Source organism: Nuphar pumila, chromosome 6 (assembly GCF_984573655.1).
Source record: "Nuphar pumila chromosome 6, dmNupPumi1.hap1.1, whole genome shotgun sequence".
NCBI classification, from domain to species: Eukaryota; Viridiplantae; Streptophyta; class Magnoliopsida; order Nymphaeales; family Nymphaeaceae; genus Nuphar; species Nuphar pumila.
Window position 1 is genome coordinate 109,974,316 of NC_143254.1, and position 20,728 is coordinate 109,995,043.

At 41.6% G+C, this 20,728-nt stretch overlaps 1 protein-coding gene across 1 annotated transcript; it reads left to right on the plus strand.

The window, feature by feature from the left end:
- The first annotated feature begins 759 nt into the window (after nt 1–759).
- Nucleotides 760–9,593, plus strand: LOC149835678 (beta-galactosidase 11-like). Its single transcript, XM_090009632.1, has 19 exons — nt 760–891; nt 1,516–1,611; nt 1,700–1,812; nt 2,266–2,332; nt 2,430–2,522; nt 2,611–2,754; nt 2,924–3,018; nt 3,498–3,603; nt 3,710–3,794; nt 4,122–4,240; nt 5,221–5,388; nt 5,742–5,923; nt 6,727–6,836; nt 7,021–7,130; nt 7,496–7,603; nt 7,717–7,824; nt 7,952–8,097; nt 8,771–9,119; nt 9,465–9,593. Exons 2-19 carry the CDS (start codon nt 1,516–1,518, stop codon nt 9,591–9,593), a joined length of 2,328 nt encoding a protein of 775 aa, XP_089865758.1. The 5' UTR covers nt 760–891.
- The last annotated feature ends 11,135 nt before the right edge of the window (nt 9,594–20,728 follow it).

Here is a 20,728-nt window from a genome sequence, read left to right on the forward strand (position 1 = left end):
TTCAAATATATGCAGATAATTTCTCACAAAAAATGTCATGTTTCTTTCATGTTGAGAAAAGAAACCATTTTCATATCAAAATGAAACATTTTCTCACCAAAATTGATGAAACAAATGCACCCTAAAAAAACAACTGATGTGTGCCCTTTTCTTGGGAAAGGGCTTCCCCACCCCTCTCCCTCGAGTGGAGGAAGAATTTCATTGAAAATAGGTGGGCCTTGGGAAAAAGGTGAGACACATCACCATGCCACATTGGTTGTTGCTTTTTCCATTAGTGGGGATCCATAAAAATAGGGTTTGATCTTTTATTGGCTAAAATGAAAACAAGCGTGGTTTGTTCATTTATTAGGAAAACCAAGAATTCGTGCGATCCTGTCGCAACATAAGGTCAACTAATTACTACAAAAGGTAATGCTCATTAGTCGGTTGATCATATGGCTTGAAGCAACACAAAACAAGCTCGTGTAACGAATGACACGTAACCAATACATCAGGATTGCATGGCTCCCCATGGTAGTGATGGCACCGAAGTCCCGTTTTACTCGCACTTCCTCTATCTATTTTAGCTCATCAATTACCGCTTTCCAACGGACTCGCCTCTGCACCCGGCTTCCCCTTCCACTTATGAGGGCCCCCCTCCTATCTGATCTGAAGAGCAAGTAAGAGAAGAAGGAAGAGTGAGAGAAACCAAAGACCGAAAGAAGTAAGTTAGGGATGTCAAAGGGCTTGATCGATGTCAAGCTCATCCTGTGCTTGGCGCTGTTGTGTGCGTCCACAATAGTGGAGGGAGACGAGCAAGGAGTTGCGTATGATGGCAGGTCACTCATCGTTAATGGCAAGCGCGAGCTTCTCTTCTCGGGATCCATCCATTATCCCCGAAGCACTCCTGATGTACTCTCTCTCTCTCTCTCTCTCTCTCTCTCTCTCTCTCTCTCTCTTTTTATATATATATATATATCTTGTAGTGGTGCAAAAGATAGGTTTGCAAATTTGCATTAAGACTTTCGAGATAGGCCAAGTTTATTCTCGTTGAGGAGTAGAGTGATGGCCACAAAACATGTAGTGAAACAACAGGAACACAAAGAGGTGAAATATAAAGATGTATCTTTTCATTTATTACACAACCTTATGCACCTTGTGGGTCAAAGGCACGCCAACAAGCGAGCTGTGGGTTCCAACTTCCAAAGGGACGTTTTGCGTGGGAAGGAAATGCTTTTACAGGAGAGTGACAACGAGTTATATGAAACCATGAAAGTCTGCTCTCATCTCATCAATGTCGACCACTTGGCTTACATTGATAGCTAAACCGTAGCTGTTTTCACTTAGGCTACTAAGCCTTCTTTATTTATATAATTCACTTCTCATTGCTTAAAAAAAAAGTTTAGGTTACTAGGCCACAACTTTAAAAATGTGGCTTATAGATTGGCGTTTAGTTTTGCCTTGGTAAATTCTTGTTTATCTACCAACTTTTCCATCATCGAGAGCAAGTTAATTTGACATTGGCAACTGTGATAGATGTGGCCTGGTCTGATTGCGAAAGCCAAACACGGGGGACTGAATGTGATTCAAACCTATGTGTTTTGGAATATTCATGAGCCAGTTCAAGGACAGGTAAGGGGATGATAATTTTTTTCTTTTTGAAGAAAAGGCGCAGATGTAGATAGAATATGTTACTAAGAATTGTCACTGAGCATTGCAGTTCAACTTCGAGGGGAGGTATGATCTGGTCAAGTTCATCAAGACAATCCATGCGCAAGGATTGTATGTCTGTCTCAGACTTGGGCCCTTCATCGAGGCAGAATGGAATTATGGGTAACTTACGAACTTTTGCCCAATTTAGTGTCCTGTTGTTTGAGAGAATTTAGTGATGTCATCGAGGTAGCTAAAGGTTGGTGATGCTGCACTGCAGCTAGTTGTGACGGGCGATGATCTACCTAGTTCTGCACTGCCATATACATAAAGGATGTCAATGGATGGGATTTTATCCCATATCCAACCAAATCCAACTCTATTTATCGGATTTGGTAAGGCAAAACCATATCCTATGGTTTTGATAATCTGACAGTTGGATTCGACTAATATCCGATTCCTGTTGCGTGTAAAAAATCGGATTTGGTATGATTTTCTCACCATGCAAATTCGAATTCTATTCCGAACACCCAATTAGTCAGATCTTAACCCCAATCCGGACACACGTATATTGAAACATTTTTGTGGTCTATTCCTAACTTTGGTTGACATATTGATTGTTTGGATATGTATTAGAGGGTTCCCATATTGGCTGAGAGAGGTGGACGACATCATTTTCCGTTCCGACAACAAGCCATTCAAGGTGACAGGGCAACTCTGTTTTAGTTTTTTTTGTTTTATTGCTTGTGTGTGTGTGTGTTAAGGCATGAGATGGCTCATAAGAAATTTCGTGGTTGTAGTCTCACATGGAAAGGTTTGCAAAGATGATTGTGAAGATGATGAAGCAAGAGAAATTGTATGCTTCTCAAGGAGGGCCTATAATTATGTCCCAGGTTAGTCAGTCTTTCTCGTGCTTTTATCTTTTTAAACAACCAAATAATTATGTGGGTTTCGTCTAAAATGCAAATTGATTGATTGTAGATTGAGAATGAATACGACAGTGTAAAGTTGGCATATCGCCAAAAAGGCATCGACTACGTACAATGGGCAGGGGAAATGGCCGTTGGCCTCAACACTGGAGTGCCCTGGCTTATGTGCAAAGAGCGTGATGCCCCTGATCCAGTTGTGAGTAAATTACTCTTGTTGGTTTGCATATTAACCTAGGGGCACAAAAGCACCACCACTTAATTTTGCAGTTGGTTGGTGGTGGAGATGATGATGGATACGGTAGGTCCTAGATGTAATGCAATGCACAACTCCAGGCAAACTTAAAAGTTTTTCCTTTTTCTTTCAGATTAACACATGCAATGGGAGGAATTGTGGGGATACCTTTGCTGGCCCAAACGCACCAAACAAACCGGCTTTGTGGACAGAGAATTGGACTGCTCAGTATGCACCTCTTTACTTTTTGACATACATAAGAAATGATGCCAACGGATATGTACATCTAACATTGCTATAACTGTATAGAGATTATATATTCTGGCAAATCACATGAGAATGCAGCCATATTCAGTTTACTCCGGTATTTCTATTAGCACTATTGGAGATATGGCCAAGTTTATGCAATCTGATATTTCTACTAAAAGAAATGTCGGAATTCTCGTTATGTGTTACACTTGGAGATTGGTTTTAACATAACGTTATGATTCAAACACACTAAAATGTGGTATCATTGTTAAAAAAGAAAAACTCTCTCCCTCTCATTTTTTAATTGCATGTTGTATCTCAACTTACTGATAAAATAAACAATAAGACATACCTTCTTGGTAGATTATATAGACAACATACAAATAAAACATAAGGACAAGTTGGTAAATCATCTTTTTCAGTATAACTGACGTGGACGCAATGGTTGGCAAATGAAGGTACCGAGTTTTTGGTGACCCTCCATCACAAAGATCAGCTGAAGATCTTGCATTCTCTGTCGCTCGCTTCTTCTCCAAGAATGGAACCCATGTTAATTATTACATGGTAATAACACAAAGTTGTTGCGTCCGTTAGCTGCTATGTTAAATTTCTCCTTTTTTTCTTTTTTATTTTGTGAAAGTTTGCATTGAAACATTGGGCTTTTTGACAGTATCATGGTGGGACAAACTTTGGGAGGACAGCTTCCACATTTGTTACCACACGTTACTATGATGAGGCACCCCTAGATGAATATGGTTAGATCCAGAACTCTCTCTCTCTCTCTCTCTCTTAAAGGGCTGTAATAGTTCCAAGAAAAACATGAAAAAATGGTACTCAGAAAGTGGAAATGTGATTTTGATTCCAACAATTGTTTATGCAGGTAATTTATTCTCTTTCAAGAAATAAGAGTGCCATTGGTTAAAAGGGCATTACATTAAAACTTTCTGTTCTCAGCCCGATCTCAACATTTATGACATTTGCATGTTTCCATAAAGTACTTGCGTGGTGCATACGATTCACAATCCTCGGTGAATAATTGTTGCATATAATATTTTTATTAATTCTCTCCTATGTGTGCGTAGGTCTGATCAAGGGACCAAAGTGGGGTCACCTAAGGGACCTTCATTCTGCTTTGAGACTCTGCAGGAAGGCTCTACTTTGGGGAAATCCTTCCACTATTTCTATGGGCGATGAACTTGAAGTAAGCTACTCGAGATAACCATTCATTACATACATGTCCATTGCAAATGAATAATGGCACAACAGGTGTCAGTTGGACTGCATTCCTTGCATAGTCTTGCAGCAGAGAAACTAATCAAGTACCCAACCGACCTGGTCCCACACAGACCTAGCTCCATGCAGTGCAGCAGGCGAAACCTTTGTTCAGGCCCACCAATTGAATAAAAAATAGTCTAACCAGAAGTCTAGATCGTTGGATGCAAAGTGTTTTAACCCATTTCGTGACTTGAAAGTGTCGGTGATATCGCCAATATTTTGAAAATACCATGATGTTTTCGGTATTTCAAGTTCAGCCAATATTTTTTCTAGATATTGTCCATATTTTCAAAATATTGCCAGAATCGAAAATATCATATGATATATTCTTGAGATTTTCCCAAGATATTCCTGAGATATTCAAAAACATATTTTTTTATATATCTTATCTTTTTTGTTTCTTTTAAGCTTTTCTAGTTGTTTCTTTATATTTTTTAAGAAAAACACTACAAAACCAACTATTCTTGTCTTTTTTATTATTCACTATTATTTTTTTCAATTTTTAAAGCTTTCAAGATTTTTTTGAGAATAGTTACTTTTCAAAATATCTCCGAGAAAAACCCTCACCGAGAAATTACCTTGAACGATATCGGTGACTATGCTTGAAACCAAAATCTAAAGCATTTTTTGGTGCATGCCTCAGTTCAAGCCTCAACACAGATTTCGAGGCACCTTTAATTGACTCTTAGTCTAAGTTCCTCCTAAATGTGTCAAGCTAGCCATACTGACATTTAGCGCTGAAACTGTGAAACCTGCCTCAGGTTATGAGCTTGAGTAGCACACATTAGACAAAGTCGACTGGTAGAGATGCATGACAGTGCATTATCAAATAAGTACCATCTATGAAATATAAATGCATACTAGTTTTAAACATGAGATGCTGAAAGACATTTCTTGCTCATTCAGATACGCGTTTATGAAGTGACAGGCAGTAACGTGTGTTCTGCCTTTCTAACAAACAACCGTACAAGAGAGCCAGCAACCATTAATTTCAGGAATCACATGTATTACCTGCCACCGCATTCAATCAGTATTCTTGCAGATTGTAGGACTGTTATCTTCAATACTGCAAAGGTAAGCTCTCACTGATGAAGCATGATTATGAGCACGAATATCTCCTAAAATATGCCGTTAGATGTGTTTGTTTATTGAGTGATGCCATAATATTTCAACCTCCTCTGAGAACACGCTATTCTGGCCTACTGCATTAGTAGTCCTGCACAGAATTGAAAGCCTCCCTTTGACTACTAATTCAGAAGTGGGGGGTTGGAGTCTGTTGTACTTATATCTATATATATAATGATCTTTCAGTGTTTGTTTGTTGAATGGTCCCCATCAATTGCATTATGGTTGTGATCCAAAAATGTTCCTGCTTGCAAACTGACCATGAAGGATGGTTAAATTAAATGTCCACTAAATTCTGACAGGTGAATGCTCAGCACAATTCAAGGATATACCAAGTATCACAGGAGGCAAATAAGGATAAAAATTGGGAGATGTTCAAAGAGGAAATCCCAAAAGTAGATGAAGTTAGCATAAGATCAAATAAGTTATTGGAACAAACGAACATGACAAAGGATACAACAGATTACCTGTGGCACACAGCATAGTAAGTGAATTTTCATCCTTCTCCCGCATTTGAATTACTTGGATCACCTCTGACAGTTTGCACCTAAACTTTATTTGGGAGCTTTTTATTAGTCAAGTAATTCATTTCATTGGAATTGTGGTGTCTCTCTGAGTTGCACTTGTAATAGAAAACTAAATTGAAAGAGAAAAATTCTGATCAGCAGGGAGCACCATGAGTAAGAAAGTTTGAATTATTTTGTTGAGAATTATGTGATCTGTTATCTGTAGAGCAGCACCATTGAAACCAGGGCAAAAACACCTCTTTCACACTAAAAGTGCGAGTTTGCTTCCATATGAGGTGACTGATACAAAAAGCGCCCAAAATTTATTGCTTAACATTTAAAGATAGATTGCTCACAGAGAAGCAGAAACAGTTATTCGTAAAAGCTGCTACGTAAGGTCTCTTATGTCCAAAGCAGTGTAGGATTCAGCAGCTTACATCAACTTTTCCCAGGTTGGTCCTGAGTGGCATACAAACATGCCCTTGGCTTCATCAGTGACTAAACCTGGCTCAAGCAGATGTAAGACGAGCTACTCAATTCATTGCAGATGTTGATCGCATTAGCAAAAATGGTAGAAGATAAAAGTTCATTTGTGTGTCATGGCTCATGCACAATAGCAGATGTGTTAACGCACTACTGCTATAAAGATCCAGAGGATAAACATTTCAGTGCTGGACCGAACTTGAGATTCCAATGGTCTAGATGAGAAAATAGGATTTTGACTATATTGCACAAAATCTTGGCCATGCATTCTATGCCTACTAATATTTGAGTGTTTCAGTTTTGATGTAGGTTTTAATGATTTGCCTACAAGGGGTGACATCCGGCCTGTCCTCCAGATTGCCTCTCTTGGTCATGCATTGCACGCATTTATCAATGATAAGTACATAGGTACTACCTCTGCCTGTTTCAATGGAAGAGTGTCTTCTATCCATTATTTTCCAAATCTTTTCATCCAGTACGTAACTGTTTCAACAAAGAGGACTTCAGATAAGCTCATAACATAAAATCTTTGAAAGAGGCATGTAAATATCTCTCCAAATTCAGATTATGCTAAATTTGGTTTGGACTTCAGGAAGTGGTCATGGTTCAAATGTGGATAAAACCTTCTCTTTTGCTAAAGCTGCACCTATACAGAATGGAAGGAACAAGATATCCATACTCAGCATGACAGTTGGATTACCAGTAAGTACCTTCTTTCAAAAAAGTCGATTGTGTTACTAGTTGCTGTGTTACCCCAGACATGAATAGGCCTAGAGTTTGATGAGGGTGAGCTTAGCTCATTACGAAATCTTGTGATCTATCATCAACTTTGGCAACTTGGTGTGTCTATTTTAATGGAAAGCACTCTCAAGTTGCCAAGGCACAGAAATTCTAAACAGCTGGACTCCATCAGACCAAGTTGGTTTGCCATGCCCTATGTGCTTTTTAATTGTCCAGATCAAGAATGCATGTGAATGTTTAGAATCTACTTCCACTAGTGAATTGAATTCTTGGACTACAGGTTTTATCACTTCTTATGTGATGATATATTTTCTACAATTGTGAAGGACAATGGTGCATACTTGGAGCATAGAGTTGCTGGTCTAAATCTTGTAACAGTCCAAGGTCTGAACAGTGGAATCCAGGATCTTTCTCAGATTGTTTGGGGCTATCAGGTGATTATTGAGGGCGTAAACCCATGCTTTCTTCTAGTCTTTGAAAAAAAAAATCGCAGTAACTTTAAGTATTTGTCATCAATGGGTAAACAGCTTAAAAGTTGTGCATACAGGTTGGAATAAAAGGAGAAGATCTTAAGATATATACCGAAAAGGGATCTGAAAAGGTCCAGTGGTCAGATGCTAAGGGTTCTGTTAATCAGCCAATCACATGGTACAAGGTACTAATGTTGGTCAGCTTCTTCATTTTCATTCAGTTCAACATGGAATTTCAAAGATGCCCAGCTTTAAACATATGACACAGCTATTCAAACAAGGGCGTCCCTCACTAACAATTATATTCTTCAGAAATACTTCGATGCACCTGGTGGAAATGATCCTGTTGTTTTGGATCTCTCAACCATGGCAAAAGGACAAGTTTGGATCAATGGTGAAAGCATTGGTCGTTATTGGGTTTCTTACCTCACTCCTCTGGGCCAGCCTTCTCAGTTCTCGTAAGTGTTAATTAATGGCAAATTGCAGACATACACGGAACATGCAACATGGCTTCATTTGGCTTCAAAAAACCAAAATTTTTCCTCCTACTAATCATCATAAGATTTGTGCATGGTGCACTTGGTCATTGTTTTTGAAATGGATGTCTTTTCTTATGCTACACCTAGTCAAAGTCATGAAGTCATGGTGTTCGAGTTTGTGTGGTATATAAAGACTGGAGCAGTGGTCTGTGAGTTTATCGTGAGTTAGTCCATGTTTATCACTAACATGGGCATGACTATTCATATGCCTTCCTTTCCATGGACTTCACCTGACTGTCCAAAACCATTTATGTTATCAACCTATAATTAGTTTATGGCTATGAAACATGCATAGGCACCAAATATCATCTGAACATGGAAATTACATCATCTAATGCAGATCTTATACTCAGTTTTAAACTGCATAGAGTGCATGTGTAAGATTAGATGAAGCAAATACCTGCAACTATTTTTTTAACTGTCTAAAGAGAGAAAATTGCTCTCTCTCTCTTTGTATATATATATATATATATATATATATATATATATATATATATATATATATATATATATATATATATATATATATATTTGAAGTGTCTTTGTTTTGGCACTGAGACAATTGTGCACTAACAGTATTTCTATCCTTCAGATATCACATTCCTAGATCATTCCTGAAACCAAGCGGGAACCTTATCGTGATATTTGAGGAAACAGGAGGTGATCCATATAGAATAACTGTACAGACGGCTGCCAGAGATATCATCTGTGGGTATGTTTCAGAAGGCCATCCGCCGACTGTCAAATCTTGGGAAAGGAAGGAATCAGAGGTCCGGGCCATAGTGGCCGAGGACCTGAAGCCCAAGCTTCACTTGAAATGCGACATCCACAAAGTCATCCACACTATAGAGTTTATAAGTTTTGGAAATCCTCTAGGAATCTGTGGCAACTTCACCATGGGCAATTGTGATTCTCCCTCAGCAAAGTCGGTGGTTGAAAAGGTAAGTCGAATACTCACGCTTAAAACCAAAAATGCATTTCTAAGCGCGGCCAACATGACCATGTTTATGCAACTGTATGGTTCCTCTTCACTAGAGGCATGTTGGACATCATGGAGCTTGGTCACATTCAATTTATATGATCTCAGACTACCATGCAGAAAGGAGAACTTATCAGGCACTGATTATTCCTTGCATAATTTCCCCTACTCACAGTCAAACTCATTTTGGCTCTTTTCTAGCATAAAACTATCCATCTTCATCAGCACGTGAATCTACAAAACTGAATCAGTGATCTTTGCAAGCATATGTTCTGCAACTAATACATTGTCCATGTAATTTGATCAGGCCTGCTTGGGGAAGACGTCATGTGTTATTCCAACGTTGAAGGAGAACTTTGGCAATGATCCATGCCCAGGGACTACCAAGATCCTAGCAGTACAAGCAAGGTGTGGTGCAAGAAGATTCAGCTCATAAATCAGAAATGACTCGGTCTGAAATGAGAGAGTGCCCCTCAGCCCTCCGTGTCAGTCCAGTTTTTAAGAGTATTTTAAGTAAATGTAAGCAAGTTCTTGTGGCCTGTGGCCAAACCAAGCAGTTCTTTTTTCCGAGTTTATATAAAGCCTTAAGAGAGAATTGAAAAGCACTTTTTGTGCATTTTTCACAACAGCAGAAGGGTTTATGTTGCAACCTTAACTACATGTGCCATATCAAGGCCAATAAGCATCTGCCTTCTAGTTTCATCACTCTTTTTTTTTCTATTTTTTTATAAGCGATCTAGTTCATACGTTGCTGCTCTCTCTCTCTCTCTCTCTCTCTCTCTCTATTTTTTTTCTATTTTTTTATAAGCGATCTATTTTTTTATAAGCGATCTAGTTCATAAGCGATCTAGTTCATACGTTCTTTGCCACAAGTCGCCCCTTTGTGAGTTTGTCCCCTTCTTCTTTCGCCACTCCACCACCACCACCAGCACTGCAGTAGGCTTCCGGCTTTCACCACTCCACCTCCACAATTGAGGATTCCCCTGATTGTTCCTGATCAGGTTTGAATAACCCTAGCACGCACCATTCAGAGGTTTTGGCCGGTGAATAGGAATCGGCTGTGGACCAGCGGGAGGTCAATCGGTGTCTGAGGCGTCGGAAACTGTCCGAGGAATTTTCCGGCGATGGCAACATTGGAGACTCTAGGAAAGCCAGCAGTGAAGCGGAGGTTCTCTCTCTCTCTCTCTCTCTCAGCTCCTCTCTCCCTGAGGCAGTGTTGTCTATCTCCCTCTCTGAAACCCTCGCTCTCGCCCAAATGTTCGAACCTCCCTCATCCTCCGCCGTAACCATCACCTTCCGCCACTGAAACTCCCGCTACCCACCAACATCCTCCGCCACTCAAACCCTCGCTACCCACCGATAACCCCCACCCCTCCGCCACTGCAACCCTAGCTACCTGACCAATCCATTCCCTGTTTGTCCCTGAACCCCTAAACACCCCTCCTCCATTTGGTCTGTTGCTCATCGAATAGTCCTCTGCTGCGGCCTCCATCCTCTCTCTCTGCTGCTCCCCTAATAGTCCTCTGCCAGTTTTGTTCGTATCCTGCTCCCCTTTGCTGATTTTGATTCTGTCCAACGGGGGCTGATTTTGATTCTGTCCAACGGGCCCTGGAGGCTTCATCTCCCTCCCAGACGTAAGGACCGATTGCTTGATCTTCCTTCAGACAGACCTCCCCCTCGCCTCTCGTACCATCGGTCGAGGTTTTGGTCTTCCGAAGCCGTCGCCCACCAGGCCGCAGCCACTCGTGCAGTGCCATCGATCTGTGTCTCGCTGAGGTATCCCACCAGCCACAACCACAGAGACCCTCTATGTAAGATTTTTTTTTTACCTCTCGACCTCTCTCTTTCAATCTTTGCTACATTTCTATCTTTGTCCGCTCTCTCTCTCATCTCTTCTGGGATGAGGTTCGCGTGAACTTTCTGTGCCTGGCTCAATGCCATCCCCTTCCCCCTTCGTCTGGGGCTTATGCCCCTCACTCTCTCTGCGGTCCAACCAGCTAGCCCTGTCTTCAATCCTAGAGGCCTTGAACGAATGGGGGCTCGCTTTTGCCTTGCGTCGTCGAGGCGTCCTTGTTGCCCTCCCATTCCGCCTATCGTTCCGTTTGTTTATTTCGCTTTCGGAGGTGTTGGCGTCTTGTCTGGCCTCCGGGTCGTTGTTTCCTCGAGACGTTCGTCGCTTCATGCGGGCCGTCAGGGTTGAAGCACTAAGGGCTTGCTCCATTGGTGCTCGTCTTCGAGCTCCTTTTTTCTACCGTTGCTCTCCGTGTTCAGGCAGCTCCCACGGTTGGCAGGAGGTTTCGCCTTCTTGGCAACGGTCCTTCTCAAGAAGCATTTCTGGTTCGCGTCTCCTTCAGGCTAAGCCGGGTGACTGGTGGTGTGCCGCTTGTTTGGCGCTAAATTTTCGTAAGCGTCACACATGCCTTCATTGTGCCTCGCCCTTTCGCTCCAGGCGTCACCCGGTATGCAGGCGCTCTAGTGCTATCAGCCAGCCTCCTCCTTGCGATCGGGTTCCGTCCAAGGTTAAGAGCTCACGGTGCAAGGCCTCCTTCTCGCTTTGGGTGAGAGTTGCCGAACTGCAGAACCCCTCATCTTCCGTCCTGGCCATCAAGATCGGGTCTTTTTGGGTGCCAACGCGTATGCCGCTGTCATGCCCGATGTCGTTCACGGGTAAGCGATTTATGCTTGGTTCGAGTCGGGTCCGGCAAGGTGATCATCTAGCACAATTCGCTCCACCTGGATCATGCGATACTTTGCATGTCTTTGCGCCATCGTGTGACGCCGCCGGATGTTCGGGATCTCCTTTCTGTGTTTCTTGCAAGTTTGGGAGGTCGCCTAGGTGCTCAGTGGGATTTGAGGGTGTTATGAGCTCTCCTAGCAGGCGTCTTTTTTCCTTTGCTAACCCTTTCTCTGTTACCCGAGGCATCTTTGAGGCCAGGAGAATGGTGGGTTGCCCCTTCGCTTTCCCTCGCCCTCGTGCTAGGTGTTCTTGCAATGGGAGGGTGCGTGGGTTTAGCGTCGCTCGAGGGTCGTTGCTATCTTTGGCCTTGGTGGCGCCGTCTTCGGTCGTTGCTAGGCTCTCGTGCCAAGCTGAGATCTCTGAGGGGTCGCGGAACGCTATCCGCTCGTCTTTCAAGGCTATATCGCCCGTGGGTCTTTTCCATGATGGTCCTCTGTTTCGTGTGCCGGCTTATATGTTGCAGCGTACTATCCAGCCTTTCTTGGGGCCTGCATGCAGTTTTTATCTGCCCCGTTCAGTTCCCATGCTGTTGTCAGATTTCGTCGCCTATCTTTTGAGGGACTCGAGAGCCGGTATGGATTGGTGCCTTTGGGGGCCGCCCCGAGGTGCTTGGGCAGCTGGGGCATGTCTGGGGGGTGGTGTTTGCGACTATCATCCTTTTGTTTCACTCCCTATTGATGAGTTGTCTCGAGGCAGTGGGCTCGTTTGCGGGGGGTATGGCGATGTTATCAGGTCTGTTAGGCTTCGATTGCCCCCCAACTGGTTTTTGAGGGATCCGAGACTGGTTGATTGGTGCGATGCATCCTTGCTTTTAGTGGCAACGAGAGCTCTGGGCCTTGGCGTCTCGGTGGCTTCTAGGGCTAGGGGCTTTGGCGTCTCTCCTTCTATCGAGGTTTGCTCTGGTCGGGTGTGCTTGCCTCGATCATCGACTCAGGTCTCGACATGTGTAGTATCTGTGGGGATTTCCTATCGGCGTCTGCATGGTGATCTGGCCCCGCCTAGTATACGTTGTTTGCTCGTACAGGGGTCCTCGTTCGTGGTGTCGGCTATCGGTGATCGTTGCTGCCCCTATCCGTTATGTCGAATTCCATGCAGTTTCATCCCTACACCCCTTTCCTTCGCAGCAGTTGGACCACACTCATCTCCTATCGTGCTACATCCACTCAGGGAGTCAGGTTTCGGTGGGCAAGATGTTCCTTCCGTTCAGCAAGCGTCTTCAGTGGTCGATCAATATTCTCAATGCAACCACCTATATTCTTTTTTGGGTTGTTCAGTGGACGTAGCAGCTCAGCGTCTTCATCTATCGCTCTCTCAGTTGCAATTACACAACATCTCTGTCATGATGGAGGAGTCGTTCGCTGCTATCTTCGAGGATTTGCCGTTGGTGGACGTTGGTGCTTCTGATCCTCCTCCAGTCTCCGCGCTGTCCTCGTCGACGATCGGAGAGAGCTCTCGGTCGGGGCGAGAGGGCGCCTCACTTAGGGGTAGGCGACGGTCTTCGAAGGTCTCTGCATCTCAGGTTGGGGTATCTCCAAGGCGTTCGGCGCGGATCCGCTCTCCGCGGGGATTTCCTGATTGCTGGAATATCAGGGGCTTGAATTGCCCCCAAAAACGCATGTTCCTTGCTAGTTGGATCCGACAAGAAAACCCTGATCTTGTCGCTATTTGTGAAACCAAGATGGCAGAGGTTTGTCGCTCAGTAGTATCTGAGATCTGGCGTGACGCAGTTTCTTTCTTCAAGCCATCGTTGCTATTTGCAGGTGGTATCCTTGTCCTTGGGAGGCCGTCCCTTGGAGTCTACCAGCTGGATGAAGGCACGTTTTCTCTATCCGTCGCCATTCCCCTTCCAGCTAAGCCGATGCCAGCAGTGGTCACCATGGTGTACGGTCCGCACCGCCCGAGCCGTCGAGAGGAGTTTTGGGAGGACCTGAATAGGATCCTTCTGTCTTTCGGGGACCAGCACCTCATCATGGGTGATTTCAACTGTCTGTTGTCCTCCTCCGACTCGAGTAATCCCATCTCCTGCTCGGCTTCTATGCTTGGGTTCCAAAGTTTCATTCAATCGAACCAACTGTATTCTGTTCCGCATCATGGTGAAGCTTTCTCTTGGTCCAATCGTCGCGCTCGCCCATGCTACTGCTTGCTTGACCGTGTTCTCGTCTCTCCTGTTCTGCTGGCCTCGCTACATGACCTCTCTTGTTGTCTTCTCCCTCCATCTGTCTCTGACCATAGTCAGTTGGTCATCCGATGGGGGCATGGTTTTTCCCGCCACATCAAATTCAGATTTGAGCAATGGTGGATCACGGAGCCAGATTTTGAGTCTGTAGTCCGTCTATCTTGGTGTGGCTCATGCACCGCAGCTAGGGCGGCTACTCGTTGTGTGGTTAAGTGTCGCCGCTTGGCTCGAGCAATTAAATCATGGCTTATCTCGAGGCATATCAGTAAATTTCAGCATATAGAGGATTGGGAGCGTAAGCTGTCGTCGATCCACCAGTCTCTCTCAGACTCAGCCTCCATGTCGAACTCAGGTATTGCCTGCCTGAATGCTAGATCTGCAGAGCTGACTCTGCTTTTACGGTCGTGGCGCATGAAAGAGGAGATCCGGTGGAGGCAGCGGTCTCGTGCTATTTGGCTTAAAGCGGGTGACGAAAATACTCGCTTTTTTCACTCTGTTGCCTCTCATAGGCATCGTAGGCATGCCATCCCTTCCATATGCATTGAAGGTGTTTACCACTATGGGGATCAGGTTCTACCAGCGGTGACTGATTTCTTCATCAAGCTTTATGCCAGAAACCCCTCGGCTGGTGGGTCGATGGGTACGGACTTCATTCGTTGCTTCGACCATGCGTTATCCAAGTCTTTACAAGTGCCATTTTCAGAAGAGGAAATATTTGCGGCAGTTACAGCTTTGTCCGGGTGGAAAGCCTCTGGTTTTGATGGTTATCCTGTGGACTTCTATCGCACCTTTTGGACGTGTGTTAAGGGTGATATTCTGAGTATGTTCGCTGAGTTCCACCGCAACAGTCGGTTACCATCTATCTATCATCTGGCCATTGTATCTCTTATTCCGAAAGATGCTACGTCGGTGGACATAGCGCGGTACCGTCCTATCTCGGTCTTAGGGGGAATCTATCAGATCATCGCCAAGGTATTGGCTACCAGGATGCGATCTGTCGCTAATCAGATCTTTTCAGATGCTCAATTTGCCTTCATTCCCCATAGACGGCTGCAACATTCATTTATTTTGGCCACAGAGGTGGTTCACTCTATGAAGTCCAGTGGGAGGCCGTTCTTTACTCTTAAACTTGACTTCCACAAAGCGTATGACTCGGTGCACTGGCCTTTTCTCTTTCACATGTTGGAGAACTTTGGATTTGGTCGGCGCTTCTCTAGCTGGGTGCGTGAGTTGGTCACTAATGCACAATCCCAAATTCAGATTAATGGGGCCTGTGGTAAGCAGTTCAAGGTTGGGCGTGGTATTCGGCAAGGATGCCCCTTGTCCCCTCTGCTTTTTAACGTTGTTTCTGAAGGCATTGTAGTCTTGCTCAAGAGGGCTGTGGGGTGTGGTTTTATTAAGCCACTAGGAGTTCAGGAGTTTCAGAGCAATATTCTTACTTACGCAGATGATATGATTGTGTTCGGCGTTGGATCCATCAAACAGATGTTAAGAGTCAGGCTCATCATCCTCTTCTTCCTATCGATGTCGAGCCTCTCGCTAAACAATGATAAGTGTTGCATGTCCATGATAAATGTTCCTCCGCATATGCAGGCCATTGGGCAGAAGATCTTTCAGTGTGCCACTTCGGATAATTTCTTCTCCTACCTTGGTCTGCCGCTTCAGCTCTCACGGATTCCATCAGTTGCTTGGAACGCCACTCTCCAAAAGGTTCAGACTAAAATTTCGACTTGGCAAGCCTCCTACCTCTCGATTGCCGGCAGACTTACTCTCATCAAGCATGTTTTAAATGCGATGCCAGAATTTATTATGTTTATGTTCCTTATGCCTGTGGGGATAAATAAGAAGCTCTCGAGAGTATTGACCAGGTTTCTGTGGTCTGGGCAAGGTAACAATAAAAAACGTCACCTTGTGGGTTGGGAAACGATAAGGCTACCGCAGAATAGAGGGGGTTTGGGGATTTCAGACCCTAGGTTAAGAAGTATTGTTCTGGTTGTTAAGCAAAGTTGGCTTGCACATCAATCGGGGTCCCCTTGTGCGAATTTCCTTCAGGCTAAATATGGATCAGTGGAGTCTTTGTTTGGGGGTCAGCACGCAATTAGGTCGCCCATTTCGCATCTGCGGAGATCGTGGATTCAAGCTTGGTCTGCTGTGTGGGGTGGTGAGGGCGATGACGTCGCTCAGAGCCAGTTCCTTTGTAGAGCGATCACCCCGAATGGCTCCGTCCGCACTAAAGATACCTACCTTTCTCTCCTTCCGGCAGGTGTGAATCGGTTTCATATGAGAATTATCTGGGGCAAAGGTCCTCCTCCGAGAACGCGCTTCCTTGCTTGGCTTATTTTGCATGATCGGGTGCAGACGGATAGCTTCCTCAAGTCTATAGGTTTCTGTATTGTGAGTAAATGTGTTCTCTGCGAGAGGGCCAAGGAATCTGCGTTGCACCTATTCTGGGAATGTCAGGTCTTTCAAGATATCTTTAAGGTTACCTGGAATAAACCAGTCGTGTCCGTGCGCCAGGAGTCTTTCGCTGTAGACCTCTTGTGGGGACCCCAACCAGTTCGTAGATGTAAAAGTTGGCGGATCATTTGGAGAACTTGGTTGCTCTCTTCCTGGTGGGCCGTTTGGATGTCGCGCAACAATGCTATTTTCAGGCAGACCCCGGTTAATTTCAACAAGTTAGTAAATTATATTTTGGCGGATGTATACGCATCGTTACGCATATGCCTTCCGGATCTTCAACGCCACTTGCCGCTAAGGCCTCCCCCGGATCCAGACTGATCGCCTCAGTTTTTATCTGTATTTTATATCTATTTTTGGCTTATGTGTTCTTTGTCTTGTTTGTCTTGTTTGTCGGTTTCAACGGCTGTTGAACCGGTCGTAATGTTGATATCTTTGATTCGTCTCTCTCTCTCTCTCTCTCTCTCTCTCTCTCTCTCTCTCTCTCTCTCTTTCACAACAGCAGAAGGGTTAAGTATGTGATTAAAAAAATGGATCCATCTTAAATCCAATCTATTCTTTTAGATTTTTAAACTTTTGTTAAAAGAAATTATGAATTCAAGGAAACAAATGAAAAATGTCGTGAACATACAATGACTTGCAACCTAATTAGAATTCGGTCCATGGGCCTAGCTAACGGGTGGGCCATGAGTTTTGTATTAGACCTAAAGTTTTATGTAATGGGTTGAGATTTGACCTACCCAGATGGTTAACGGGTCGGGTTTGACCTACCCAGATGGTTAACGGGTCAAGTTTGACGGGGCCTGGTGTAACTTTCCAAGATTTTTAACCTTTGAAAAATCCATAAAAAGTATTCTTTTCTTTTAAATTAAACAACAGAAATGATTTTAAAATTTGGTTTAAAACTTCAGATGGGTTACATTCTAAGAACCATAGTATAAATCAAGGCATAATTTAATTTAAACATGCAATATATACAAAGTCATTTACAAAAGTTTGGACAATTAAACATTTTGGATTGAAAAATAAAAATCCTAAAGTTTTTTTGGGATCTTGAAAATCTTAATTATTCGGTCACTCTCATCTAGTAACCACTATTGTGAAAGGTGTCCTATATCTGAACCTGTATTTCTCTATAACACGGGTTCAGACTTGTGATAGCCTGGTAAGTAAATATCAATTTTAGGCAACTTAAAATATCAAAACATATTTAGAAATCATGATTTAACCCTACTTATGCAATTCAAATTCAAACTATATGAAATATCGGCAAATGACAACTCATGTATTTAGTATGATACAAATAATCACTCATGCATTTTATACAAATAACAATTCATGCATTTAATAACAATAACATTGTCTACCTTTTGCAAGTAATTATTCAATTATTAGAGCTTTTGTTCAATATTTATTAAACACGCAGGTACTTGCAGCCCAGTAGTCGTTGTACAACCAAGACCATCTAAGGTTTATTATGCCATGTATATTTTAATTACCCCAAATGACTAGTATATAGATCCCAAGAAAAATGGTTTGCAACATATTGAAATCCCTCAAGGGCCACTAAAACGTTTATTCAAATGCATATCCTAAAACTTTTGCAGAAGTTGGGGCAGTCATTTACCCCGGTATCCAAAACCTGCAAGTGACTATAGACCCATAGGAATCTATTTCTCTCAAAAATATTTTCACATGTCACTCAAGGCTTGTACCACCTACCCTCTCCAAAGTAAACCACAATTGTATTATGCCATATTTTTTCATTAGGTTTTTCAACTCATTCAATATTACTTTATATATACATATACTTCTTCTATGAAAATAGAAAATCACTTTAAGTTTATGTGTAAGCATGATTCATTTAACAACTTTACATAAAAAAAAAAATTAGTACAATGATACATTTTAACAATAATCATATGCTATATATTCATCAACATGCTCCATGACAATAAATGTTGCTCGAACCTTGACTATAGCATGACCAAAATAATTTATTTCATAAACAACAATTTCAAGCATTTTAATTCAAAGCCTGCATGGTTTCATTAAACCCTAATCTCATTATTAAACAGCAATCTAAGCATTCAAGGCATTCTAACCTAAATTGATGCATGCAAATATAATTTAATGTATGTAAACATGGTTTAAAGCATGCAAACATGGATCAGGGTATGCAATTGTTTATGCTAACATAATTCACATCTAAAATTCTGATGCAAGTATCTAAAATATATTTAACATTTTAAATTGCAAGTTTTTTGGTATAGTAACTTACTTTGATTTTTTGCGTAGTAACTAGGGTATCAAGATAGGTCAAAACCACCATTCTTGGTAGTTCTTCAATTTATTCCAGTAAGAATTTTGTTATATTAGATTACATTTTTCTATAAAATTTTGGGCAGTACTTGCCATATATAAACTAAAGAAAATCCATTTAAGAACCTTTATTATATTTATATAAAAAAAGCTAAAAGTTGCTTTTAAATGACCTTATTTGTTATAAATTTTTTTACAAAGTTTCCTTTATAATGACTTAAATATTCGAAAAAGGTCTTGAACTTGATTTTGAGTTATAAAAATTTTGACATGACTTTGCGTCATAAAAGTTTTAATAAAGGATTTTTAAAAAAATGATTTGAATGTCTATAAAGGGTTTATAAATTTTTTTACAGAGTTCCCTTTATAGAAGTTCAAATTTTCTGAAATGTTTATAAAATTTTTGTTAGAACTCTAGTTATAATAATTAAAAAATTCAAAAATTCAAAAATTCAAAAATATTTATAAAAATTTTGTCAGAACTACTACTATAATAGTTCTATTTTAAAAAAATGTTTATAAATTTTTTTATCATAACTACTGCTATAGTAGTTCTGAATGTTTAAAAATATTTAGAAAAATTTTAACAGAACCTCCCTTGTGTAGAGGTAGAATTAAATTAAATTTTAACAAAATCGTCTCAATTTAAATCCAAAAATAAATCCTAAGGGTTCAAAAAATAGATAGGAGGTCCTACGATCACATGCTAGGGTCTAGATGAGGAATACGAGTACTTACCTAATTTGTAAAAATTTAGGCTATGCTTCCACGATCAAATTTTAGAATTTCTGTCAAATTGAGCAGAACTTTCGCTACCTTGACTCTAGAAGTTGATTCTGATCTGTCAGCACTCTTATGATGAAACAAACACTGTAGTTGGGTAGAGGCAAGGGGGTCATAGGATTTTGGTGAAAGAAATTGAAAAATCAACAAAGGTTTGGGTTAGAATTTCTAAAGCGAAGAGGCTGGGGTTAGAGAGAGAGAGAGCTAGAGATAGAAAATGGGAGAAGAAATTGTGTAGAGAAAGAAGGGGGTGGGGGGTATTTTTAAATAATAGAGGAGGTGGCACTCTATGTGGGGCCCACAACCCTCCCTAGGTGTCATTTTTTTGAGAAGGGAGGGGATGACTCACCCTCTCCCTTGCCAATTATCAGTAAGAGAGAGAGGGAAAGTGTCACCCTCTCTCTAAAACGTTGACACCTATGGAACATGGTTTTGAAAATCCATGTTCTCTCATGGTTTTTAGGGACATGGTTTTCAAAAAACCATGTTCTATCTTTTAAATAATAATAAAATATTAAATTATATTTTAATACCTAAATTTTAACCCTAAATTACTCTTACCCAGGTCTCATATAACCAAATTATCACTTGGGTATAGAAAAATACTATTTTATCCTTTAATGATTTACAAATTTACCAAAACTCGTCACTAGGATGGCAAATTGATGTTTTACCTCTAACAATTTTATTAATTCTCTGAAAATACTCTTGACATGAAAATTACCTTTTTACCTCTTTATAGTCGAGAACTTTACCTTAATATGTCACTAGAGTGGCAAATTACTATTTTGTCCTTGATAATTTAATTATTTATGAATATGTTCCTAAATTGTGGACTTTGAAAAACTCTCTGTTTGGATCCATCAAAAGATTAGATATGAGCTCATATCAATGTTTGGATCCAATAATTATTCAAATCAGGATTTTTAGACTTTGAATCATATCCAAATTGATTCAGTATTAATAAAGACTTGATTTTCAAAATTTATTAAACATTGAAAATTTCTGGATATTACACCTGGCCCATCCACTAAATGATCAGGCCTACTAAACAACCGGGCCAGCCTGACCTGCCCTTTGGCCAGCCCTAAGTATA

What these genes read in the sequence shown, in the direction of transcription:
- LOC149835678 (XM_090009632.1), top strand. Translation starts at nt 1,516, where the DNA reads ATGTGGCCTGGTCTGATTGCGAAAGCCAAACACGGGGGACTGAATGTG. An exon ending in GGCCAGCCTTCTCAGTTCTC is followed by an intron (nt 8,098 to 8,770) that starts GTAAGTGTTAAT and finishes TCTATCCTTCAG; the next exon opens with ATATCACATTCCTAGATCAT. An exon ending in CAAAGTCGGTGGTTGAAAAG is followed by an intron (nt 9,120 to 9,464) that starts GTAAGTCGAATA and finishes TAATTTGATCAG; the next exon opens with GCCTGCTTGGGGAAGACGTC.